We start from the raw sequence: 24,141 nt of genomic DNA, 5'->3' as shown, positions 1-24,141 counted from the left end.
GGGTTGGTTTGTTCTTGTAATAACATTGGTCAGATTGTATGAAAGGATGAGAGAGACTCAATAGAATGAATTCAAGGGATCATATAGAGAAAATTTTACTCAAGCTTATTGTGTATGCCTAAAGGGAGGTGTTAAAACTCAAAAAAAAAAAAAATTTTTTTTAACCAGTCATCGATTGACTGGCATTGTCATGTTGTATGTGTGAGGGAAAACATCCCCTAGGCCAATAAATTATGTTTTGGGAGATGTGTTGGTGGGTAGCAGCAGCATTATTGATAAGACATCCTCTACTACAAGAAGAACATTCAGAATATCAGTTACATTTGTGGCTTTCTGAGCCAAGCCTCTCTTGGGTAAACTGATGATATTCTTGCTTTAAGGGGAATTTCACAGAAAATCCACCCAATTCCTCCTCCTACCTCAAGGTAGGCCACAGGTCTGCCAACAGTATATACAGAAGGTTTTAATGTGTTTGCTGGTAGTTTAAGAACAACCCAGGCTTCTGTACCGCACTGTTCTGCGTTGTTGGGTGAGGCACCTCGGTGCTCAGATCCTGAGCTGACCCTCGATGGGAACGGCACCAGACTGGTGGAGCTTCTTTGCACAGATCTGTGCCATGCCTCACCTAGTTGGTAAAACTTTTGTGCTGTTTTTACTACTTTTCTTAAAGAATAAGAGGGAGCACAGAAGAGGGAGATGAGCAGCAAAATGCCAATCCGAAGCCCTTAAAAATGAGCAGGTTTCCTGAAAAACATGAGACGTGTTTTAGTGTATCTTTGTGTATTTGTTGTCTGATTTGTGCCCTGAAAGAATTGTATGTGCTGCTTCCAGACTTCTTATTGCAGGCATGAGTGCCAGAAAGTTTCTGTGTTCTAAGAAATTTGAATTTAAAATTAAAGATGTATTTTCTTGTGTGTATAGCATTTTGGCACTTGTTGCTGCTCAGCTCTTCGAGTTCCCTCCATTATTTGTGCCCAAGCAAGTTTGATAGCCCTCCTTTGGATCCCCAAGGTTTCTGTGCAGCAGGCAGATTGAAACGGATGAGGAAAGCTTGGGTATTTTGGCTTTAGTGGAGATTGATTTAAGGTAGAGAGCAGGGGGATTTGCTGGCTCTGGAAGATGCTGGATTTCCGTTGTTTCAGGTATCGGTGAAAGCCATGCTTCTGTTTGGAGTACAGGATTTCAGAAATAGCCTTGGTTTAAAAGACTCTGTTGGAAGAGATATTACAAGTGCTTACCAACTCCAGCTTTTGTTAGCTGATGTGCTGAGGCAGCATAGTGCTCTTGCACGTTGTTTTAGACTTAATACAGAGGAAGCTGTGGTCACACTTGTTGGTGAGTGACATTTTTCTACTTCCTCCTGCCCTCTGAGCAAGTGAGAGAAAACTTCCTTGTGTGGAGGGGAGTCCATTAAACATGATGCTGAGGCAGCATGTGCGAGAGTGCAGTAGTGAGTGTTTCAACGATAGTAGGTCGGTAACAACCACAGGGTGACTTACAGGCCACAGGTGACTTGTCAGTTCCAAAGTGAGTTTTCTGGATTAACTAATAAATTAGTTTTCTGGACTATCAGAAGGTATGAACGTAAGAAAACAGTGTCAGCAAATGACAATACATAATATTATATGGTTTTCAAAGAAATTGTAGATGAAATCCTTCAAAAGCATTAGTTCATAGTCTGGGTGCAACTAGTGTTGAAACATGCTGGCAAATCCTGGGAGCCAGATCCTTCGTGGGGTCCTGAGAGCCTTTTAAATAAAGGGAATAAATCAGCACCTCAACATCATTCCTTCTGGCTTCATCTCCACAAGTCAAACATGGCATATAGTGTGCCAATATCTGGACTGCTTTAAATTATGCTGTCTAGATCAGTGGGGATGTAGCAAAGTTGAGAGATACTTGTATGTAGCCCACTGCCCCTTCTTTCCCCACCCCCAGGGTGAGCTCAGTTTGTAGCAAGTGAAAATGAGGAGAATCTGATTAACTTTTTGAAGATGACCTGCAAAGGCAGTTGTAAAGAGATGGGCAAGAAATAAGACAAAAGCAAGAGGGAAAGACACCCCCCTGCCTCTGCCACATAAAACTTAGATTTTTGTGTGCATGCAAACTGTGAATGTAACAACATTATGTTGAAACTCTCAACATAATACCAAGGAAGTCTCACAACCTGAGTAAATATTAACTACTTTTGTGAACTGCTTTTTGCTAAAGCCCTTTCAACAAAGCACTTTGCGCATGTAACTGTGTTATGAAAATGGAATGAGCTTTCTTAGTTATTCGGTTCTTCTCTCCCTGCAGTGAAGAGCTGACAAACCATCTAGATAGATTCATCCAAGACACTTCTCAAACAAAAAGGGCTGAAAAGACTTAACACTTGAACTGTTGAGGGGGAAAGGAGTTTTGTTGTTGTTGTTTTTGTTTTTGTGTTTTTTTTTTTAATTGTATTGAGGTTGTGGGCCTGGTAAGAATCTTCTTGAAGCCACCTTTGTATGTTTTAATGAAGAGAAGGGTAATATAAGCAAGTTTGATTTTCCCCTCCACCCGCATTTTGAAAGTCAGTTTTAAAGCAGCAGTGTGTGTGTTTTGTGTATTTATTTATTTATGTCGGCCAAATGATTGTGCCTACTTGTCTCAAAAAACTGTAATCAGCGATTCGTGTGCCTGTCTCATCTAGGCTGAGATAATGTTGTTGTCCCTGGGACCAGTCAGCAGCTTCAACTGGCACGCTGTTTGGCTGCCTACCTAAACAGGATGGACCGATAAGAATGTTACACTTGCTTTCCAGGCTGCTTGTCAGTCCTTTCTGGCAGACTTTCAAAATGCTGATTATCACCTAAAAAGACCTGATAAGTCTGGGGTTCAGCTTCTCAACTCCCCATTTGTCCCAGCTGTCTGTCAGCAGGCACCCCTCAAGCTATTAGTTCCTTCGGGGGGGGGGGAAGAGGAGCTGGCAATGGCATACTTAAGTAACTTGCTTTTGCCAGAAATCTGTGAGAGCTCAAGCTGTGCCACCTGTTAGCAAGAGACACAATTTGCATCTCTTCAGATTCAGGCTTACTGAAAGTAAATATTAGAACCCCACAGGATAAACAGTTTACTGAAAGTTAATTGTCAGATCAGAGAAAAGCGCGGAAGTACCCTTCTTGTTCCCAATAAGGTAATTTGCTGTTGCTACATTCTGGGCAGGCTTTATAACATCATCCTTTGGCACACACTGGCAAATCAGTGTAGTTCACAAAGGCAAGACTAAGTACATTTTTGCCTCTAATCATTCCTGGCAGCACAGGATATTTTCTGGAAGGTAACAGGAATGGAGCAGAAGTCACTGGCATTCTGCAAGGGAAATCTGTAAGTGAAAGAAATATTTTTCCAGGAATTCCTGCAGCCTTCCCGCAATTTTCCCACCCTGATAATAAACTGTAGTCAGTTCACTAGCCCTGAGGTATGAAGACCTTCTATTAAACTGCTGTGCTGACAATAGGTTCTGCACCCCACTCTAGACTTCAGGAGAGGGGAGGGAATGATGTTTTATACCAAGGGAATAAGATGAATTTGGTAATGCTTTTTAAATCCCAGTCTTTATTTCACCTCAAACATTACGTACTTCTGCTGGAAAGCTTCTTGAAGAAAGACAGTGCATGTCTATAGGAGTATTTATTGTTTGACCGTGAGATACTCTCCTGTTCTTCATTTCTTTTAAATAGAAATAATTCATTCCTGTATAGCTTATTCTAAGTAAATCAGAGCATAGGATTTCTTGTATCTGCTGAGGCTGCTTCTCAATTTAGGGGAAGGCTTAACTTTAAAACAGCCTCTGATAGTTTGCTGATACAGAGGAGCATTTAAAGTATTTGAAGGTCTACGAATGGGTAGCCAGCTGAGTTTCTCCTTGGCCTAGCTGTTACAAAAGCTGACACGCCTGGTAAAAATTTGAGCTTGGATGGAGTTGAAGGGATACAACTAGAACAAAATCATTGAGTTTGAGCAGGTGCCCCTGCACAGACTGAATAGGAAGGAGGACTAAGTCACCCGTTCAGGACTTACCCTACTGCAAAAGAGAGACTATGTGATGGTCTTTTTCTTCTTTCCTTTTATTTTTTAGGATAACACAAGCCCCCCATGCCTTATGTCTTCTGTAAAAAGAACCCCATTAGTAAAAGCGGAGGCAGTCATACTGCTTCACTGGTAGTGCCTTCTCCAACTGTTAGGCAGGTTTAAAAAAAAAAAAAGTGCAATATTGGGAGTTTCTTACAGGATGCGTCGTAGAACATCACTAGGACTCTAATGTGAGTAAATGAAAGGTATTGGCCCATCTGTATTATATCTCAGTAGAGCTTTCTAAAGTAGTGAGAGATTTCTGGCAGGATAAGCTTTGTTTTCATTCTCTTTAGAACCGAATGAAGTAGGATGGAATTACCTATTTCCTAGGAGGAAAACTTACTGTATTCGCTGCTTCCCCTCTTGGAGTTTTGGCAGCCAGCCTCCTGCAGAGCAGTACGCTTGTGCATCGCCAGGATGTTGATATGGGCTGAGTGTGTTTGGGGTGGGTTGGAATGAGGTATAAAAGACAAGTCTCTTTTTCCTCGTTCTTCTTTAGCGGACAGTCTGAAATCCTCTGATAGCACTGAACACAGTTCAGAGGAGAGTGATGAGCTGTTTTATAGTATATTGACAAACTGAGGAGCTGTCTACGAGGACAAGACTGAGTGTGGATTCTGCTCATTTTCTATTATTCTTTCTGTAGAATGTCTGAGCTGATTGAGAAGGAGACTGAAGAGTACCGCAAAGGAGATCCAGACCCATTTGATGACCGACATCCAGGTAAGATTTGCTGAATGTCTTTGGCAGCCCCAGCTCTATCTCAGCTGGTACCTGGTTAACTCATATTTAAAAGTAAGCAAAATCTAGCCTGAACGTGTTCTGCTGCTTATCAAGGTCTGATACTGCTTTCAAACTGGGGAATTGTGTTCTGTAGTGTTGATATCTGACAGTTTTGAAGTTTGTTTTCAACATTTTGAGGCTCTGGGTAGACTTTTGGAGGAGTATTTCAGAGGTTGATTTAGGAAATAAGGGTATGATTATGTTAACAAGTTAATGTGAAATACCGGGTCTGAGGTGGACAGAGAGGGTAGTCCATCTCAAATTATCTTGAATTGCCTTGAATTTGCCGTTGGGTAAGTGTAGTGCTTTGGGATGGTTTTTTTGTTGTTTTGTTTTTTTGGGGGGATTTTTTGGGAGGTGATTTATTTCCGAATTACTGGAGACGGTTTGACTTACATCCACATCTTCACTGTCCACAGAAATGACAGTTCAACACTCTTGGGCTGACAAGATCTGTTATGCTTTGATTAGTAGGGCATTATTTTACAGAGGTAATGCCTACTAGAAGAAATATTAACTCAGTTACTGATTTTTAAAATTTCTCCTGTAATTTTCCTTCTGAGAAAGGTTCTGCTAACTAGAATATTGCACAATTGATTTGAGGATAGCAATTCAGTATCAATCTTGAAGTCTTGAGGTAGCTAGGTGAGTCTTTTCCTGTTTCTCCTGCAGGTCGAGCAGACCCAGAGTGCATGCTTGGTCACTTGCTAAGGATACTTTTCAAGAATGATGATTTCATGAATGCGGTAGGTTTGCCCTGAGAACTGCACCTGACAATCCCTGCCACCTTCTCATGATTTCTGTCTACTTTGTGCTTATTTAATATTAATTTTGCTGGTGTTGGGACTATTTCTTTCGTAACAGTGTTTCTTAAATTGGATTTAAACCGTGACTTGCTTGCCACTGTTAAAGTGACTCAAGGAAGGGGGTGTTTATTAGCTGTTCAGGAGCGCTGGAATATTTATAGTAATAATTGAATTAGTTCTTCTCAAAGTTTATCACTCTAAAGAAATTACTGCTCCTCTAATACAAATTTAAAAGCATAATTAACTTTCATAATGGGAATTAATACCACTAATTCCAATGACTAGAGTCTCTACCTTTAAATACTTGGAAATGCTGGGCTGCCTGTAAGAGCAGAGGAGTATAATAGTTCTTGGAGACTTAGGGAGAGGATTAGGAGGCAAAAGTCTCGCTTTCCTCTTGCCTTGCTACACTTGTAACACCAGTTTATTGCTAGAACTTTTGTTACCCTTGTCTCCCTAAAATATCTGTATCGATATATATTGCTGTAGGGATTCTGCCGGATTGCTTGCATATAGCTTTCTGTCTTAGACTGTAAGTGATAAGCAAAAGTAGATGCCACTGAAGAAGTGCATATTTTTTCAGCTATTCCATTTTTCTGTTCAGACTTCAGTTGTATTTTTATGCATTTGGCTTTACAAATCAGTTCAAGATGGATATTCAGTCAGTGAACAGCAGATTGGAAGGAAATTCTGTTTCTCTGAGAAGTTATTTCAACTTCTGAGGCATTCAGGAGAGCAGGTTAACACACTTGTTGCCTGTAGATCCAGGGCTTACATATATTTTTCATTTTATTATTTTACTGCTGCGGAGTTGTAAGGATTTCACTGCTTTGGTTTTGGTCAGAGATGAATTTCAAACCAATGCTGTTCCTGATCTTCTCTAGCTAGTGAATGCTTATGTGATGACAAGCAGAGAACCTCCACTAAACACTGCTGCCTGCCGACTTCTTCTGGACATCATGCCGGGACTGGAAACTGCTGTTGTCTTTCAGGAAAAGGTATCCTTTAGACTAAGGCTTGATTCATAAACTTGGCATATTGCATACCCCAACAATTCCTCCAACAGGAGAAATCAGTAAAAAGAAAGATTGAAGTTCTATCTCTGGGAGATGATCGATTCTGTCTTATTAATGTTTTTTTTTATTTTCTTTAGCTTGTTCGGCTCACCAAATCTTGGGTGGTCCGTAGCTTCTAAGATATAATGGAGACTGATTCATGCAACAGAGGAACTGGAATTTGATGTAATGTTTTGGGAAATGTTATCCTTTGAACTGATATTTTATGGGCCTGGGTATGGAGCAGGCCATACAGAATGCTAAGTCTTGCTGTAGTAGGCTCACCCAGTAATTTTACTCCTAAACCTCAGTTTCCTGTCTGTAAAATTAAGATAATCCTAAATTTGAAAATCAGATGCTGCTTTCATATGAAAGTCCCAAATGAGTTTCTTTACTGTTAAAATTATGAGTATGAGCTCTGAAAACATAAGAGGGAAGAATAATATGCTCCCTATGTGAATTGAATTTAATTTGAGATCTTTGACCTGTCCACAGGTTATGGCTTAGAGATTTTGATCCATAAAAGTTAAAAGCAAAACGATAATTTGCTATTTAGGGAGGATTCGAATATAACTTTTTTTTCTGAGATAAAAAATCTCTATGTGAATTGAAATTAAATTTTTAAGTCAAATTTTGCATTAAGGTTTTTTTCTTTTTCTTTTAACTAGAGAACCTATGCTGAGTTCCATGCTGTAACTTTGGGTGTTTAGATGTAGGAGATTTTTAGAACAGTTAACCAAATGCACTGTTTTAAGAGTTTATATTATTACAGTCATAAAGAGGCCCTCTGGCGGCCAATGTATTTCACATCTCATTGATTTTTAATGATTTAAGAGCATTTAAATAATAATATGAATTTAAATATATAATAGTCAGTGCTTTAAAAATCTGTGAGCTGAGAGTTCTCATGGAAATATATGCCTGCTCATCATTACTTTTAGCTGATCTTTTATCATGTTGTAACTATACTGGTCCAAACCACGTGCAAGATCCCTGTTAAGCTAATAATGTGTTACATGCTGCTTCAAGGTCCCATAATGATTTAGAGAAAAAAATGGAATCTTCCATTCTTACCCGCTGTATTTTAATTGACTACTTTAATTTTAATTTACACTTATCCAGGCTGGTTAAAAAAATGCATGTCAGGCTGCGTTCAAATACTGTCTAATTTGTTACTACTAAAATCATTAACTATATTTAACATGAAGATTTTCATTTGTAACAGTTGATATACTTCCATGCACTTCTCTTTTCTCAAACCATTCTGGATTTGTGACCGTGTTGACAATTGTTCTTTGGGTTCATGAGTAATCATTAATGTACATAGTTCCTCTGGCAACAGCTAGCTTGCTTATTTAAGTCGCTTCTCAATTTGGCCCTAGTATGCTTTGAAGCTTCTAGTGAAATGTAAGAACTTTAGCCAAATTTTATTCTACTTGGTATATATTCAATGCCAGTCCTTTGAAATCTGCTAAATTGCTGGGGAATTACATGAGTGAAACCAGCACTTTGGTTGGTTTGTTTGTTTTTTTTCTGGTGTTGTTTGTTTGGCTAATCAATTTAAACTTGTGTTTTGCCGCTTTCTAGGCAATAATTGCCACTCTGGAAGATTTCTGCAGGTGTGCAAATCTTGATGCCGGGTACCTGTTGCCTGGGAATAGTTTTATGCAGCTTGCACTGTTAAGTTTTTTTTTTTTTCTTCTTTTTTTTGCTTCCCAAGAGTTTAAAATTTTGATTCATAACTTAATCAGCAGGAAATCCAGCCCAATCATTACTTGAGACAGGAAGAATTGTTACCAACAGATGCTTTCCTTGGGGCCAAGGAGGAAAAACTGAAGTATAACTGTTGGAATTACTTTCTTACTTTCCTCATTCTAGGAAGGCATAGTTGAAAACCTCTTTAAGTGGGCGCGAGAGGCTGATCAGCCACTGAGGACGTACGCAACAGGGCTGTTGGGAGGAGCTATGGAAAACCAAGATATTGCTGCAAATTACAGGGATGAGAACTCACAACTGGTAATGATCTACTGATGTGCTTTTCTTCTTTAGAGGACAGATATGTATAACCCTTTTTTTGTTGTTGTTCATGAATTAATATATGGATTTTACAGTCATTCTAGTAATAGCTGTAAGAGTTGGCAGCTCATGCTTTGCGTCTTTTCCCAGCCATGCATTTGCTGATCTTGTGGTATGCAGCCTGATTATTGTTGCCCAGGTTGTGTTTTTAAAAATGCCTGTGGAAACCTAAGAAAGCAAATACTATTCTTTCTTATGGGTCTTATGTTCCTGGCTCCCCTAAAGCTTTTGAAAAATTTGCTTTAAAACCATAATTATTGCATGTGGTGGCTTAGGTACTGGACTGAGACTTTAAAATTAAAGATAAATCAACATGGGACAACTTAATATGAAATTCTGTTTACTTTTATTCTAAACCTTTTGCCAGTTTAGTATTGATTCTTTCTGACTTATATCGGCGATTGAAATGACTTAGAAGCAGGTGGGATAGGCAAATTTGGCTCTCGGGATTCTGTACAGCATGTCAAAACACAGGTGAATCCTTCTCAGTCAAAAGGAGGCTGCGGGCTGATACTTTATTTGTAGTGAAAGTAGTTATAACAAAAAGGGTTGGAGTCTTCTTCTTGCTATTAAACCATTATTTCTGTGGGCCAAATATACACCACAGCATGCTTGATATTTTATGCTAAGGAGTTGGTCGGATGTTAAAAGCAAGAATATGGCCAGTGTGAGTTGCGTGTTCAAGGCAGAAAGTGTTCTCATGCTTGCTTATTTGTATAACAGGTGGCTTTGGTGCTTCGGCGACTGCGAGAGTTACAGGTTACTGAAATGACTACGAAACAAGAAAACAAGCGTCCCAGTCCTCGAAAAGTGCCGTCGGATCCCCTGCTGCCTCTGGATGAAGAGGCTGTGGATATGGATTATGGGGAGATGGCAGTAGATGGAGAGCAAGAGGAAGTTGCTGGGGATATGGAGATCTCCTTTCATCTTGATTCGAGTCACAAGACCAGTAGCAGAGTAAACTCTGCCACGAAACTGGACGATGGGGGCCTGAGAAAAAGCAAATCGGGGAAACAGCATGAAAGAGACGGCTTCCGGAAGGCCAAGCAAAAGCTGGGATTCTCCGCTTCAGAACCGGAGCGGATGTTTGTTGAACTGTCCAACAGCAGCTGGTCAGAAATGTCCCCGTGGGTGATTGGCACTAATTATACACTTTACCCTTTGACTCCTGCCATAGAGCAGAGGCTTATTCTTCAGTACCTGACTCCCTTAGGGGAGTACCAAGAGGTGAGCATATGAAGGTGGGAGGAAGCACTCTGTGCTTGAATTATCCTGGCGAAACTACAAGTGGTATTGCGGTGAAGAATTTGCAGAACTATTACATTGCTCTGATATGACTGAGATCAGTAGGCTTTCCTAAGGTGCTGATGATTTTTTTCAAACTGTTTGAAGTCATAAGGGTGTTAGGAATCCAGCAGGCGTGAGGTCTAGTAGCTTGAGCCTGGCACTAGGAGTTCAGTTCCTGGGTTCTGTATACTTCTAGGTTTTGTTTACATGATACGGGGCAAGTCACTTTTTTTTTTTTCCCCTGCTTACTCTAGGGGAGTTAGACTCCACATTAAAATTCTGAGGAAATATGAAACTGAAATGCTAAATGAAATGGCTTGTGTAACCTCAGCAGTAGTTCTGATAAGAACTGGCAGTGCCCACGTTACACAGATTCTTTTGAGAGCTGTTGTTATGAATATGGACAAAATAGTTGGGCTGTATCAGATTTACCAAAGAGCGTTTCCTTTTCCCTGTGTTACCATAAACCTCAATTTAGCCCAGGTCTGCAGACCACCTGTATCTCTGCTTAATCATTTTTCTAGCTGGATGTATTTGAATTGAGATGGAACAAAGCAACAAACACAGTTTTGCTTTGTGATATGCATTTGTGTGTGTGTGTGCACGCGCACTTGTGTGTCCTGCTTCTGAGAGAGCCGAAGAAACATTGTCCCTTAATCCCCTGCATGCTGACTGGATCGCTTCATAGGCCAGCAATAATAGGATATAAAAATAGGAATTAATACTATAAAGCTGTTACACAAAGAATTATGCAAGGGTTTTGGTTTGTTGCCCTGCTCTCCTGTTTTTTTCTGTTCAGTTGTCGGGTAGTTGTCTTTGCACAGATGGAAAGTGGAACCTATCGCCAGGGTGGTATCTGTGTGGACTTGCCATAGCCGCACTTGAAGGAGTGTCTTAAGATTTCCGTGTGGCAGCTGTCATGCACCTTGCTGCAGTCAGCAGATGTATTACAAGAGGTCTGTTAACCTTTATTGCTTCCTATGGATGGAGCTGGTTACCACTGACCTCTCATAACAGGTATCTGCTAATAGGGGAAAATTGGGGGCTTGAGAGAGTAAAAACCAAACCAGACCTTGACCTTCCCATGAAACCTTCAGCTAGCCTCCTAATTAATTTTTTTCAGCTGCTACCCATCTTTATGCAACTCGGATCAAGAGAGCTGATGATGTACTACATCGATTTGAAGCGAACCAATGACGTGCTGCTCACTTTTGAAGCCCTTAAGGTAAACTACTTTAGGAATGCAAAAAAATTTGCTATAAACGTTGTGAAACATTGTGAGTGCGTGTCTGCTGCATGTGTCAAAGGTGAATGCTCACCTCCGCTAGGCCTGTGCATCTTACAGGCTGCCCTGGGATTGGAATTGGCTTTGACTCAACTTGAATGCGTTGGGATTTTGTGGTTTTTTTTTTTTGTTTTTTTTTTTTTTTTAATTCGGAAACATTAAAAAAAGGGGGGAGGATAAAAAGGTCTTAATTGTGAGGTAAGCGCCATTAATTTCCCCTGCCATCTATCTGTCTGAAGATGATGATAATTCCTTTCTCTATCAAACGCTTGTGTTTCTGCTGCCCTTAGATGGCACTCCTAAGTTATTCCACTGCCTGTCATCTCAAGGGACATTTGTAAGGCGTAAGAAGCATAAGCAGCTCACTCCCAGAAGCTCCAGCATGACGCCTCTGTGTTTGATGTTTGAAAATATGATTGCTCATATGAAGCTATCTGTAGATTATCTCCCCCAAGAAATGAAAACACAAAATATCCCTCCCTATCTGAACCTGTAATGCAGCAGCAGCACAGGTTATATTTTTTTCTGTGAGTTTTTTCCCCTCTCTTGCAGTAACTTCTCTCTCTGGACCTCCAGTGTCATCTTTCTCTCTCTCGTTAATGCCTTGATTTGTCATTTGTCCAAGGATTTATTTCCAAGGAACAGTGTTCCCACAAAAGGTGTAGGTTACCTGAGTTGGGGGTGTGCATGTGTGTGCGTGCAGTGGTTACCTTTTACTTCTTATTGTTTACCTTTAGTATTGCCTGTAGGTAATACAGTGAAGTGCAGTAAACTTCAGTGCAGCTGCACACTTGAGTTTTAACAGTAGCCTTTAACCTTCATTTTGTAAAATTTTCTTTGCCAGCGATATGGCATACACAAAGTGTGAATGCAACCTTGAATATTTCGTAGTGATTTAGCAAGTGAGTTAATATAGAACGAATAAGAAGAATGCTTAGTGTCCCATTGGATCACTTCTGAATCGCTCCGCTTTTCCTGCATTCCTTTTGCAGCGAGTGTAAAACAACCTGCTACAGCTGCCTTTTTTGCTTGTCATTTACCTTTGTGTTGTTATTTCTTAAATAAGTTACACTTCTTGTGTGGAGCCTGAAACAGCATTCCTTATCTGTAACTGATAATGTGCCAACTTAACCCATGGAATTTTGGGTCAGATTTGTTGTGGTACAAGAACCCTTTTGTCAGGCTTCTGATGCGGGACACCCTTCCGCTTTCCTCCTCTTCCTCCCCAAAAAAGCTACAAAGGGAAAACAAAGAATATACAGGTACCTGTGTAGTTAGAGGCAACTCTTCTGACCAAAGAAAGAGTGCAGCAGTTTTGATTAGCAGGCTCTAGTTCACTGATTAGATACGAGTGCTGTTTTAGAAGACAAATAACAGCTGCACCAAATCTGTATCTTTTTAAAAAAGAGATAGTGGCTTTTTTCCACTCCTTTTGTGATTGTTTAATCAGTAGATGTCTGCAGTACCATTTCCTACCTCGTGCCTGCCCTAACATTTGTGCAGCCGTATAGTGAACCAGATAAAGGAGCCAGTCTGGAGTAAAGCTCACTTTTTTGTTTTGTTTCCTGGATTAGTTTTCAGACAGATCAGTTTGACGTTAATTTAGATACTGCTTTAATGCTAGTGTTGGCACAAGGGAAGAGGCAGAAACAGGGGAACAGGGAAGAAAGGCAGGACTGCCTTTTCTGACAGCATAAGTTTAGCCTAGATTAGCCTCAGCTAGGAAGCAAGAATTATATATTTAGTGACTGGAGTTAGTACCAGCTCATACCCAAAATCTGCAACAGGTGAAGGTGATCAGTTGAGGAGAAAGGTTTGTGATATCTTTGCTTGTTTTTAGCAGGGCTGCTGATAACCTCAACACTATGCAACTTTCAATTCCTGTCTCTGGAGTACACCAGCAAGAAATAGATATCTAAGCTTCATTTAAATTGCACTCTGGCGGAAAACCTTAACAATCTCTTCAGGCAATATTCAAGCAAAATAACTTACTGTACTGATGGCACTTGTAATAGTTAGGGAGACATAATTACTGTAAAAGCCATATAGAAGTAATATATTGGCTAAATATTCCATTCTGCAATTCAGTATAATGGGAGGCAGAAAAAAAGGGACAAAGCAAGGGGTGCTGTTTTTTTCTGCCATCTGCCTTCCTCCAGGGGGAGGGAGAGCGGACAACAGTTTGAAGAATTCTAATCTAATCCACTTTCATCTTTCCTTAGCATTTGGCATCGCTGCTGCTGCACAACAAGTTTGCGACGGAGTTTGTTGCTCATGGAGGAGTGCAAAAATTGCTAGAGATCCCACGTCCTTCTATGGCAGCCACAGGGGTCTCCATGTGCTTATATTATTTGTCTTACAATCAAGATGCCATGGAGAGGGTAAGAGATGTTCTTTTAATAGAACTGTAGTGATTCCCATGGTTTTGAGGGACTTGCTCTTCCTACCCAAGTTCAAACGGTGAATAAACATCTCTTAAGCTAAAAAGCAAATTTATATTTAAGACCTTGGTATGCGCAGAGTCAATGGGAAGTATATAAATAGTGGTGCATTTGAGGGTGCTTTGTTTATGGGTTTCAGCTCCCAGGGAATGTAGCTGAAGAGCTCTGTTTTGAGGGCATTGTCTCAAAGCATCCTTCCCCCTCCTCACCCTTCTCTTGCCCCTCTTGCTTTTAAAACAAAAAACAAAAACAAAAAAACAAAAAAAACCCCAAAACTCCATTCTCATTAGTCTTTCCTTTCCCATCTGATCCAGCTGACTCCTATACTTGGGATTGCTTTTCCATGCACAGGCTACTGATGGCTTCAGTGTTATGCTGTCCCTGGACAGATTCAGGACAGCAGTGTAACTTTGATGTTGTTAGACCTGCTTTGGTCCTCCGTTGCAGTCTGGTCTCCACTGGGCAGGAAATCAAATTAAATGATATCAAGGGTTCTCTGTGGCCTGAGCTTATAAATGTTAAAATAGCTGATGATGAAGATAAGTTCCTCACCTCATGTTTTATCATGAAAAGAAATTCATAAAAGGCTCCTCCTGTCAGTTTTAGTGCTCCTTCATGAGGATCATTTCAGACGGGTTGGTATGGCAGTCTTCCCTTAAGCTTCAGTTTCCCGGATACTTTAAATGGCAATTATATTTCTTTCCTTATAATGGCAGCAGCACTTCCATGCTGATCCACATTTAGGAAATGATCCAATTTATGCTGTAGCTGCTGTCGTGCCAAAAGAATCGGCACACTTTCAGCTTGTCCTTGCCTTGTGAGCATTAGTACTGGCATGTGGGAGCATCCTGCTCTAAGACTCATTCAAGGCAACTGCTAAATTGCAGCCTTAAGCACTTTCAGAGTGATGACTTCTGCTTCCAGGCCTGTCACTGGGAGTGTTTGGATATTTTTTTTTTCTTTCAGTTGAAGATAGAAGAAGTTAAACTAGTAACTTTACATTTTTGCATATTCTTTCCTAGTTTCTGGTGCTGCCTGAATCTCTGTTTTGATTTGACATGCTTAACACTATTAAATGCATAGAGGCTAGGGTAGTGGTTTTTTAAGGACATATCAGTATGGATTCTGATGACCTTTTTATTCTGCAGGCATTCATATGAGCGAGCTCAAAAACCTTTTGGTAATCAAGGTTGACAGGACCATCTGTGTGCCCTCTGTTTTATCTCCCTTATGAGGGCACGAAAGGTGAAACGTGCATAATGTTTTGTCCACTTCTTTTTGCCAGCTATATCAGTAAGGTGGACCCTGGCTGTATATGAACTGCTTTGGTGTTTCTCTGAACATTGATATTTGTCATAAGAAAACTCTCTGCTCTCCTCCCTACCTCTGCCCCCCCCTTGTTTTTGTTCCACTTGCTGCTGTCATGGTTCTTCAAAAGAAAAACCAAAAGCCCACAGCAGGGTGCTGCATGGGGATTCCTTCTCCATGGCATCCTCATGCCGTGTTATAAAGACATGCAGCTGTTTGTAGTGACACTGTCTCATCAGTGACATGGTATCCCTAATATCGACAGGTGGCAGGTAGAGCAGGTTTATTTTTGCTCTGGGCAAGCACAAGTCCTCTGTGCTCCATTTCTCTTGCCTTTGGAGTTTGGAGGAAGCCAGCTTCAAGCGGCAGTCCCTTGCCACTTAGTCTATGCCAAGCCTCAGATCTTGGGGCGGAAGCAAGACTGGATATGGGAATATAGTCATCTCTGAGTGCATGTCTAATGCCAGCAGAGAAGAGACCAAAAAAAATCTGCTAACTTTGCATAAAAGCAATTGGTGCCAATGCTTCAGCTCCCTGCGCTGTTCCCACTGGTACTGACCCTAACAGAGGGTTCCAAGTTCCTTATTATTGGAAGCTAACAAATGTATGGAAAAGCTCAGCTCTGAGCACGTGGTCTGCACGTCTCAGAGACAGGATCTGAGGAAAGAAAGAGACCAACTAAGTTGTCACTTTGCAGCGAAAGCTCAAGCTTTAGATTTGCATTTGATGATCCTTGTGCTTCCCCTAGACTTTGGTGCTACTGAAGTTTGCTAGAACTTCAGTGTAGTGTATGATGTTGTTACTTACATTCAGCGGAATTTTTGTTTCTTCCTTGGAAATGACTCTTCCTCCCCTGGCTTTAACGGAGTGCTCTCTTTGGATAGCTTAAAACAGTGCAGAGAGACTCTCTGAAATTATACTGCATTTAAGACTGCTGTTATTACTGTATTTAGGTCTGGGAATGGGCCAGTAGCAACTGGTCTTATATTGCCATATCATGACCATATTAGCCCCATTGAGGCCTGCTTTTACTGGTCTGGACTTGGGACTTCTATTTCATGTCTCAGAGAACAGTTACTCCCATCTAGACTTGGGACGTTTGTCCCCTCTCTGTTTGCCTCTCAAAGAACCCTCATTCTCCTCAGACTAATTGACTTCTCTTCTGCAATCTGTTTGTAGTCCTTCTCACAAATCTTCTTTTGCTTTCTAGGTGTGCATGCATCCCCATAACGTGCTCTCGGACGTAGTGAACTACACCCTATGGCTGATGGAGTGCTCGCATGCCTCAGGCTGCTGCCATGCTACCATGTTCTTCTCCATTTGCTTCTCCTTCCGTGCTGTCCTGGAACTCTTTGACAGGCATGACGGTCTCCGTCGTCTGGTTAACCTGGTAAGGCTTGTAGCCTTCTTACATGCTGAACGTTGTTTTAGTGTCAGGTTTTGCACCTTTTACAGTTACTTACTGTGAAGAATTCTGTCCCGTTCCCCCCTCCTCGGTTCCCAAGAGATGGGGAAACGATGGTGAGTTTTCTGTGCAACAGACATGAAGATCCCTTCATCTTTTATTATTAACATTTATTTTTGTTCTAATCATTGTCCAGAGACTTGCTACCTTCTGAGAGCTTTTTGGTGCAACTTCTGCCTTAGGTAGTGTTCACTCAAATAGCAGGGGCTTAGTGGTAGTTCACATGTTTCTTGCCATTCCATATGCACATGTGGTGTTGTCATGCACCTTTTGGGTGCGGACACATCCAGCCTGGTTCCAGGAGAAGTAGAGCTATGTTTGTGCTGTGCTGCGTTATGATCGTGTTAATCACGGTACCGTATAAATCTAATTATACTGTTTCTGTGCAAAAGCTGGTCCGTCTGCATGGTATTGTTGCGTGGTCATAACAGCTTAGGTTGGTGCTAATTCAGGGACATCCACTATTCTCCACTGCAGGGTGTAAACACACTTTGTGTTGTGTAATATAATGCTTAGTTGTACAACACTGCCTCCAGATCTACACTCATGTGATTTCTAGATTTCTTTTTTCATAGATGGCAAAGGAGGGGGAACGGTTCTTTTTAGACTTGCTATTAATGCAAGCAGATAGCAGTCGGAACAGAAAAAGCTTTCATCAGCTGTCTAAAGAGAGTGTTTGTGTATGACTTTTATAGCAATCTAAGCTGAGAATTGTAGGTGCTTTTTGTTCTGGAGAGTGAGCTGGTGAAATATCCTCTCTCTCTCTGCCCCCCTAAACTCTTTCTGTAGATAAGCACTCTTGAGATCTTAAACCTGGAAGACCAAGGAGCCCTCCTGAGTGACGATGAGATCTTTGCCAGTCGCCAGACTGGAAAACACACCTGCATGGCCTTGCGAAGGTACTTTGAGGCTCACCTTGCCATCAAACTTGAACAAGTGAAGCAGTCGCTTCAGCGCACTGAGGGTGGCATTCTTGTCCATCCGCAGCCCCCCTACAAGGTGAGCAACATGTTGCAAGCTTTTAATGTTGTTGTGGTTTTTGAGTGAATCTGAGCTGCAGAAATACGTGGATTTTCTTTCTAGTCAGCAGAATCACTAGACAGTTGATGGGGGGGGGTTGTGTGTGTGCGTGCTTTTTTCCTTACCCCTGTGGACTGACACTGCCATTGAAAAAATGCAGAAAAGCCTTTGAGGTGCATCTGAACTCTATCTGATTAGGGTTCCCGCTCTTCTCTCATGGTTCTACTGCCATATTTCAAAAACTTAAGTTAAAGTTATTAAAAGCAAGTTTTTCTTTTGATACTCATGGAATTTTTTATGCTTTTAAGCTCTGAAAGGACATAATCTGCAGTTACAGAAAAGTGCGTAATTAGGAAAACTTGAATATGAGTTTATGATTTCATAATGACAAATCAAATGTGTCTGTAGGACACCATATTTTTTAGAAATGAGATGGGAGACACTTGTGTTGGCCATGATTTTTTCCTCCCTTCTTCTTGCAAAGTGATTTTTAAAATGAATTTTCTGGCCAAACGAATGTTCTGAGGGAGCACATTCGTTTTGGTTTGTTTATGATGATTTTCCAGAAATGCTGGAATGATAAAACATAAGTTCCTTTGGTTTCTGTGAAAATATCATAGATATTAGTAGTTTAAAAGCAGCCTGGAATTTTAATATAACTTTTCTAAATTCATCTAATCTTTCTAGAGTAGCAAAGAAACTTAAAGGGTTTTATTCTTAAGCTTATTATTGTCTATTATAGCAGCAGTTGCTTCTTTTTTAATAGCTGGAGAATAACTCACAAAGTGAGTATTTAATCTGCAAGGAAGAGCAATAGCCTCTCAATTTTGATGTGGATGCAGTTTTCAGTTAATTCTCAGCAGTAAAGAGCTTGATCTGCACGTTTGTAACCTTTGTAATCTTTCTAATGCTTCTAACTCTTTCCCCTACAGGCCTGTTCCTACACTCACGAGCAGATTGTAGAGATGATGGAGTTCCTCATTGAGTATGGTCCAGCACAGCTCTACTGGGAGCCCGCAGAGGTCTTTCTCAAGTTGTCTTGCGTGCAGCTCATGCTTCAGCTCATTTCAATAGCGTGCAACTGGAAGACGTACTATGCAAGGTGAGCTATTTGCTGTAGTACTGCATTTCTTTAGTGCAGCAAGTTGTGACTCTTAGGCAAGGCATCAAAACTTTTAGATTTTCCTCCCTCTATTAGAGACAGCATCTGAGGCAGGCACATAATGTTTAGGCAGAGCCTGCAGTATAGTTGCGTAGTGCTTATGACAATAAACATTGTGGAAAGCAGGATCAAACTCATGAGGTGGAGAGGAGGATGTCACAAGGTTTCTGAAATCAGCATCTTTGTAGAGCTTAGTCATTCTTCTGTGCCATTTTCTCTGTCTCAGAATTTATTTACTTTTTTGTTGCAGAAGTACTAATTGCATTATTATCAGAGGTTAGAAAACCTTTAAAACAGAGGGTGAAATCAAGACGTCTTAATTCTGGAGGGGGGTGGAATATCCCTTTGGATGTCCAAGCTTAGCTGGCTCAAGGAAGGACATTGTGTATCACCGATTTGTTGGCATTTGAAGTTTACCAAGTAGGTATAACTGCGTGAGGGAGTTGTATGCAACAAGCCAGCGTTTGAGAGAGGAAAAAGAGGCTGAAGATTGTTTCTGTGCTTTGCTCGGGTTAGTGTCCCTAGTTGAAATACCACCAATGAGTTTGTAGAGAGGCTCAACTTGTGATGTTACTTTTAAGTTCTCTCCCCTGTCTTGGCCACAGACGTGCTGTGGGGACACCATGATGTTCTGTTAAGTTTCCATGGCACCTCTTTGCTCCCTTCCTTCCCCCCCGCCTGAATCTTCAGCATCCATATTGTTACTAAGAGAGAGAGCTGCACCAAGCTCTGATAGGAAAACGTTAAGATCCTGTCCGCAGTTCAAAGGGAGGATGGTTACAAGGTTCCTGCCTCTGTTTACCTAATGAACATCTACTCCCAAGGGTGAAGGTGTAGTCCTCTCTAGAGATATGTTTGCTGGTGAGTCAGTGTCTGCTATAGGTAGCTGTCATCAGCTGTACGCTCATCACCAAGGACTCCCCCTTCCTGATCTCTGCTGTCTACAGGAGCTCCTTGCCTAACTTGACTTGAAAGCTCTCGAAATCTGTTTTGCTTCTGCAGTCCCCTGCCTCCTCCTCCTCCTCTCAGGTTGTGCTCTCCTGGGTAGTTTCTGTTCTCCTGTCTCTTATTCTCTGCAGCTCTTTCCTAATTGCTGCCTGGGTTAACTCCTACCTTGCCACACTGGCTGACAAACCTTCCCCCTTCCCTCAGCTGAGGGGTTTGTGTGTAGTAAAAGCTGCTGTTGCCTTGGTCCCCCATATCCTTCCCTAAACTTTCTCCCCAAAAGGTCAGTGCTGTCTCAGTCTGTGGCTGATAGGTCAGCATGTATTCCTCGCTCCTCTCCTTTATCTGGATTGTTGAATTTAGAAATAGTGTTTGTTACTAAAAATCCATGCTACGTCTGATTTTATGATCTGATTTGGGGATTAGGAGAATGGGACGTAGCCGTTTGAAATTACTGAGTAACTGTAAAGTAAAGTGACCTTATGCTTACCTCAGATATGAAGCTTTTTCAGCTCTTTGGGTCTGCTTTTAGGATAGCAGAGTTTCTTTGGTTTCTTCCAAATTTTATCATTCTTATCTTAAGTCCCTCTGCTGCTTTAATGTGCTGTCTCAGACTAGATTTTCTTGCATTGTTTTTCTCTTCCACCTCTCACTCGATGGCTCTTTTGATCTTCTATACCAGTGTTTCTCTAAACCGTTGCCCAAGTTGGTGCCTTTTTTTGTATCATAATGGTGTGTCTTATTGCTACACAATTTCCCTTCACCTCAGAAAAACTTCCTTTTGAGTTGACTGGCTAGGGAATATTTTAGACAGCAGTAATTTTCCAACTTAGATGTCAAATTAGATTAGAATGAGAATCTTAGTTTAGAATGCTTTTGCAGATACTCATCTTAACACTCTTATTTTTGCATATACTAGATTACAATGTTTTCTTGTGAGCACTGCTGCCTTTGAGGGACAAACGTAGAGCCCTTGTAGAGTGGAAGCTTTTAAAATCAAAAGGCATCTTCAGAAACTTCTGATGCGACTGATTTACTCTTTTTGTTGGAGTAGGGTAGATTGAACGCTATTTTGTGTCATTGAAACAACTCTGTATGTACACATTTAAGACATTCTTCTGTTGTCATCTTCCAGGAATGACACAGTAAGATATGCTTTGGATGTACTAGCTATCCTGACTGTGGTTCCTAAAATCCAGTTGCAACTGGCAGAACCTGTGGATGTATTAGATGAAGCTGGATCTACTGTTTCTACTGTGGGTAAGCTGAATGTGGTCTTGATACAGACATCTATCAGTTGTCATCTTCTACGTGGTGTTTCAGCTGGCCATTTCTCACCTACGGTGAGACAAGGGCTAAAATAATTCATATATTCAGAGTTACTGTCGGGGATGCAAATGAACAGTAGAGCAGGCTGTGGTTTAAAATGGTGTCATGATTGGCACTGTGGTTGGATTATAAATTCAGAGGTATGGCCTTTGACTCACTTGTTTTCCAAGACCTCATTAAATACAAATGCAGGCAAATCCCCTTTTGTAATGGGACTACTAGGTTCCCTCAGCTTCCCAGAAATTTAGGTCTCCTGAGGTTATGGCGTTTGGGAATATGGGAGAGGAATAATTATTGTTATGTATTTGCTTGAGTTATTCTTTAATTGGCTACCTGCAGATTCGGTATGCAAATGAATGGGATGTGTCTGGACCAGATCCAAGACCTACGCATTAAATGGGGCCTGACTTGTTTAAGGAGGCAGGAGGGAAAGGTGGAAGCGGGGAGTGCTAGGTGTAGGCAGGAGGCAATTTCTTTTGCATGAAAACTTTCTCTGGACAAGACACCTATCCTTTCTTGAAGGTTTTGATCTGAAAGGGACATGAAAATAATAGGACCTCTCTGGCTGGGGAAAAAAAAATTCTGATACCGGGTTTTGTTTTTCCTTGACTCATTTAGGAAATGGTGGTTTCTTTTTTTTGTTTGGTTGTGGGTTTTTTTTTTTTTGTTCCCTTCATAACAAGGTCTCCTTCCCCTTCATTTCCACCTTGTTAATATTTATACAAGAGAGCTGCTTTCTGTAACAGGAATCGCAGAGGCATGCTCCTGCTTCTTTCTGTGTGCCAGATATCTCAAAGGTTGCAAACCTGGGCCATGCCTGATCACCCATTTGAAAGGTTACATTTGACTCCCTGCTTACTGATGATGAAGCAGAGGAGCATCAGTGAAGGAAAATATTTTGCCAGGGAGGTAGAAGAAAGTCTCTTAGGCTAGTTAGAAGGAAAAAACTTACTTCAAAAGGTCTCAGAGTGAATGTGAATTACATATTTTCCTCAGGTTTGTAGAAGACTCCCCTTCTCGTCTGATGAACTGTGTAAGATATATTTAGAGTATTGAAGTATTTCTTTCCCTCTCACTAGGTATTAGCATCATCCTTGGAGTTGCTGAGGGTGAATTTTTCATTCATGATGCAGAGATTCAGAAATCAGCCCTTCAGATCATCATCAACTGTGTATGTGGCCCAGATAATCGCATCTCCAGTATTGGCAAATTCATCTCCGGAACTCCTCGGCGAAAGCTTCCTCAGGCCCCCAAGAGCAGTGAGCACACGCTAGCAAAGATGTGGAATGTGGTACAGTCCAACAACGGCATCAAAGTGCTGCTGTCGTTGCTGTCCATAAAAATGCCAATCACGGACGCAGATCAGATCCGAGCGTTAGCCTGCAAAGCCTTGGTGGGGCTCTCGCGCAGCAGTACTGTCCGGCAGATCATCAGCAAGCTCCCCCTCTTCAGCAGCTGTCAAATTCAGCAGCTGATGAAGGAGCCCGTGCTTCAGGACAAGCGCAGTGAGCATGTCAAATTCTGCAAATACGCTGCTGAGCTGATAGAGCGCGTCTCGGGGAAGCCGTTGCTGATTGGCACAGATGTCTCCCTCGCTCGGTTGCAGAAAGCGGATGTGGTGGCCCAGTCAAGGATCACGTTTCCTGAGAAGGAGCTGCTGCTCCTGATTCGGAACCATCTCATCTCAAAGGGCCTAGGAGAAACTGCATCTGTCCTTACTAAAGAGGCTGACCTACCCATGACTGCAGCGTCTCATTCGTCTGCTTTCACCCCTGTTGCGGCTGCTGCCTCTCCCGTGGCCCTGCCTCGCACTCCTCGTATAGCTAATGGCATTTCAGCCCGTTTGAGTAGCCACACTTCTGTAGGTTCCACTGCCACGTCTGTCCATGCTCAGGCCAGGCCATCTGCATCCCAAGGTCCACTTGCCCTTCCAGGCCCTTCCTACGCCAGCAACTCTCCTCTGATTGGCAGGATTAGCTTTGTCCGGGAGAGGCCGTCTCCCTGCAACGGCAGAAAAATCAGAGTGTTGCGACAAAAATCGGACCATGGCGCCTACAGCCAGAGCCCAGCTATCAAAAAGCAGCTGGACAGACACCTTCCTTCCCCACCCACGCTGGACAGTATAATCACAGAGTACCTTAGGGAGCAGCATGCCCGCTGCAAGAACCCTGTTGCCACCTGTCCCCCTTTCTCTCTCTTTACTCCCCACCAGTGTCCTGAGCCAAAACAGAGGCGCCAAGCGCCAACTAACTTTACCTCACGGCTGACCCGCAGGGCGGCCTTTCCGAAGTACGGAGGGGTGGATGGTGGCTGCTTTGATAGACACCTTATATTTAGCAGGTAAGGGAGAAAAAATGTTTCTTGATTCCTCTGAGTGTCGCCTGTGCCAAAAAGCCTTCCCTGGATTCAGGCTGTGGAGTCCCACAGTGGAGTCTCCTTGGACCGACAAGTATTCTAATTTGACAGTGACGACTGGGAGGGCTCTGATACAGGCAATTTTAGAAGCTATTCTGTTTCTCTTGCTCCTTAGTAGTAATTCTCAGTACCTAAAGTAGCCTTCTGTATTTTCAGCGTCATGATAATTTGTTAGCGACATTAGCCAAGGAAGCTCTTGGCTCTTTGTCCCCTGTTGGAAGGTAAATATGCAATGCTAATTTTACAAGAGAGACGGACAGCGTAGCCTCGAGGTTGGCTGGCTGGCAGACCAAGGCCTACTGACAAATGGATGACAACAGGCTCCTTATTTTTGCTCTTGCAGATTAATCTGCAGCACTGCCAGTTGCTAGCCTTTCTGTGTGGCCTTTCTTTGCTGGGGTTAAACTGGAGGATGTAATAGAAAGTTTATAAAATAAAGATGACACACAGAGGAAAGGATCTTTACAGTAATGCCAACATCACCTTGGAAAATGATGATGACAGGAGGTTATTTAGCTGACGGGCCGTGCCTTGTGGCTTTGAGCATTTCATGACTGTTAGAAGATTTTTGCTAGCTGTCTGTTTTTCCAGGTGACCACATTACAGGTTTTCCATCAATCCAACTATGAAGACAGACCTCCCGTGCTTCAGTGTAGTGATGTGCTA

At 41.8% G+C, this 24,141-nt stretch overlaps 1 protein-coding gene across 4 annotated transcripts in view; it reads left to right on the top strand.

Annotated features, from left to right (window-relative positions):
• The window catches only part of DCAF1 (DDB1 and CUL4 associated factor 1), a 57,830-nt gene that overhangs the window by 5,901 nt on the left and 27,788 nt on the right, over positions 1 to 24,141 (top strand). For all 4 annotated transcript variants that reach the window (XR_010885377.1, XM_067303279.1, XM_067303280.1 and 1 more), the window contains exons 3-14: positions 4,745 to 4,821; positions 5,554 to 5,627; positions 6,572 to 6,685; positions 8,621 to 8,758; positions 9,542 to 10,045; positions 11,229 to 11,330; positions 13,613 to 13,771; positions 16,350 to 16,529; positions 17,394 to 17,603; positions 18,557 to 18,726; positions 20,867 to 20,991; positions 22,140 to 23,400. Coding sequence is in view for 3 of the 4 variants with exons in the window: in XM_067303279.1 (XP_067159380.1) it covers positions 4,745 to 4,821; positions 5,554 to 5,627; positions 6,572 to 6,685; positions 8,621 to 8,758; positions 9,542 to 10,045; positions 11,229 to 11,330; positions 13,613 to 13,771; positions 16,350 to 16,529; positions 17,394 to 17,603; positions 18,557 to 18,726; positions 20,867 to 20,991; positions 22,140 to 23,400 (3,114 nt within the window). In the remaining variant the exon portion in view is untranslated. The remainder of the gene's footprint in view (positions 1 to 4,744; positions 4,822 to 5,553; positions 5,628 to 6,571; positions 6,686 to 8,620; positions 8,759 to 9,541; positions 10,046 to 11,228; positions 11,331 to 13,612; positions 13,772 to 16,349; positions 16,530 to 17,393; positions 17,604 to 18,556; positions 18,727 to 20,866; positions 20,992 to 22,139; positions 23,401 to 24,141) is intronic.

This window comes from Apteryx mantelli, chromosome 12, assembly GCF_036417845.1.
Source record: "Apteryx mantelli isolate bAptMan1 chromosome 12, bAptMan1.hap1, whole genome shotgun sequence".
Classification (NCBI taxonomy): Eukaryota; Metazoa; Chordata; class Aves; order Apterygiformes; family Apterygidae; genus Apteryx; species Apteryx mantelli.
The sequence above is the reverse complement of the archived record's forward strand: the minus strand, read 5'-3'. Positions and strand labels throughout refer to the sequence as shown.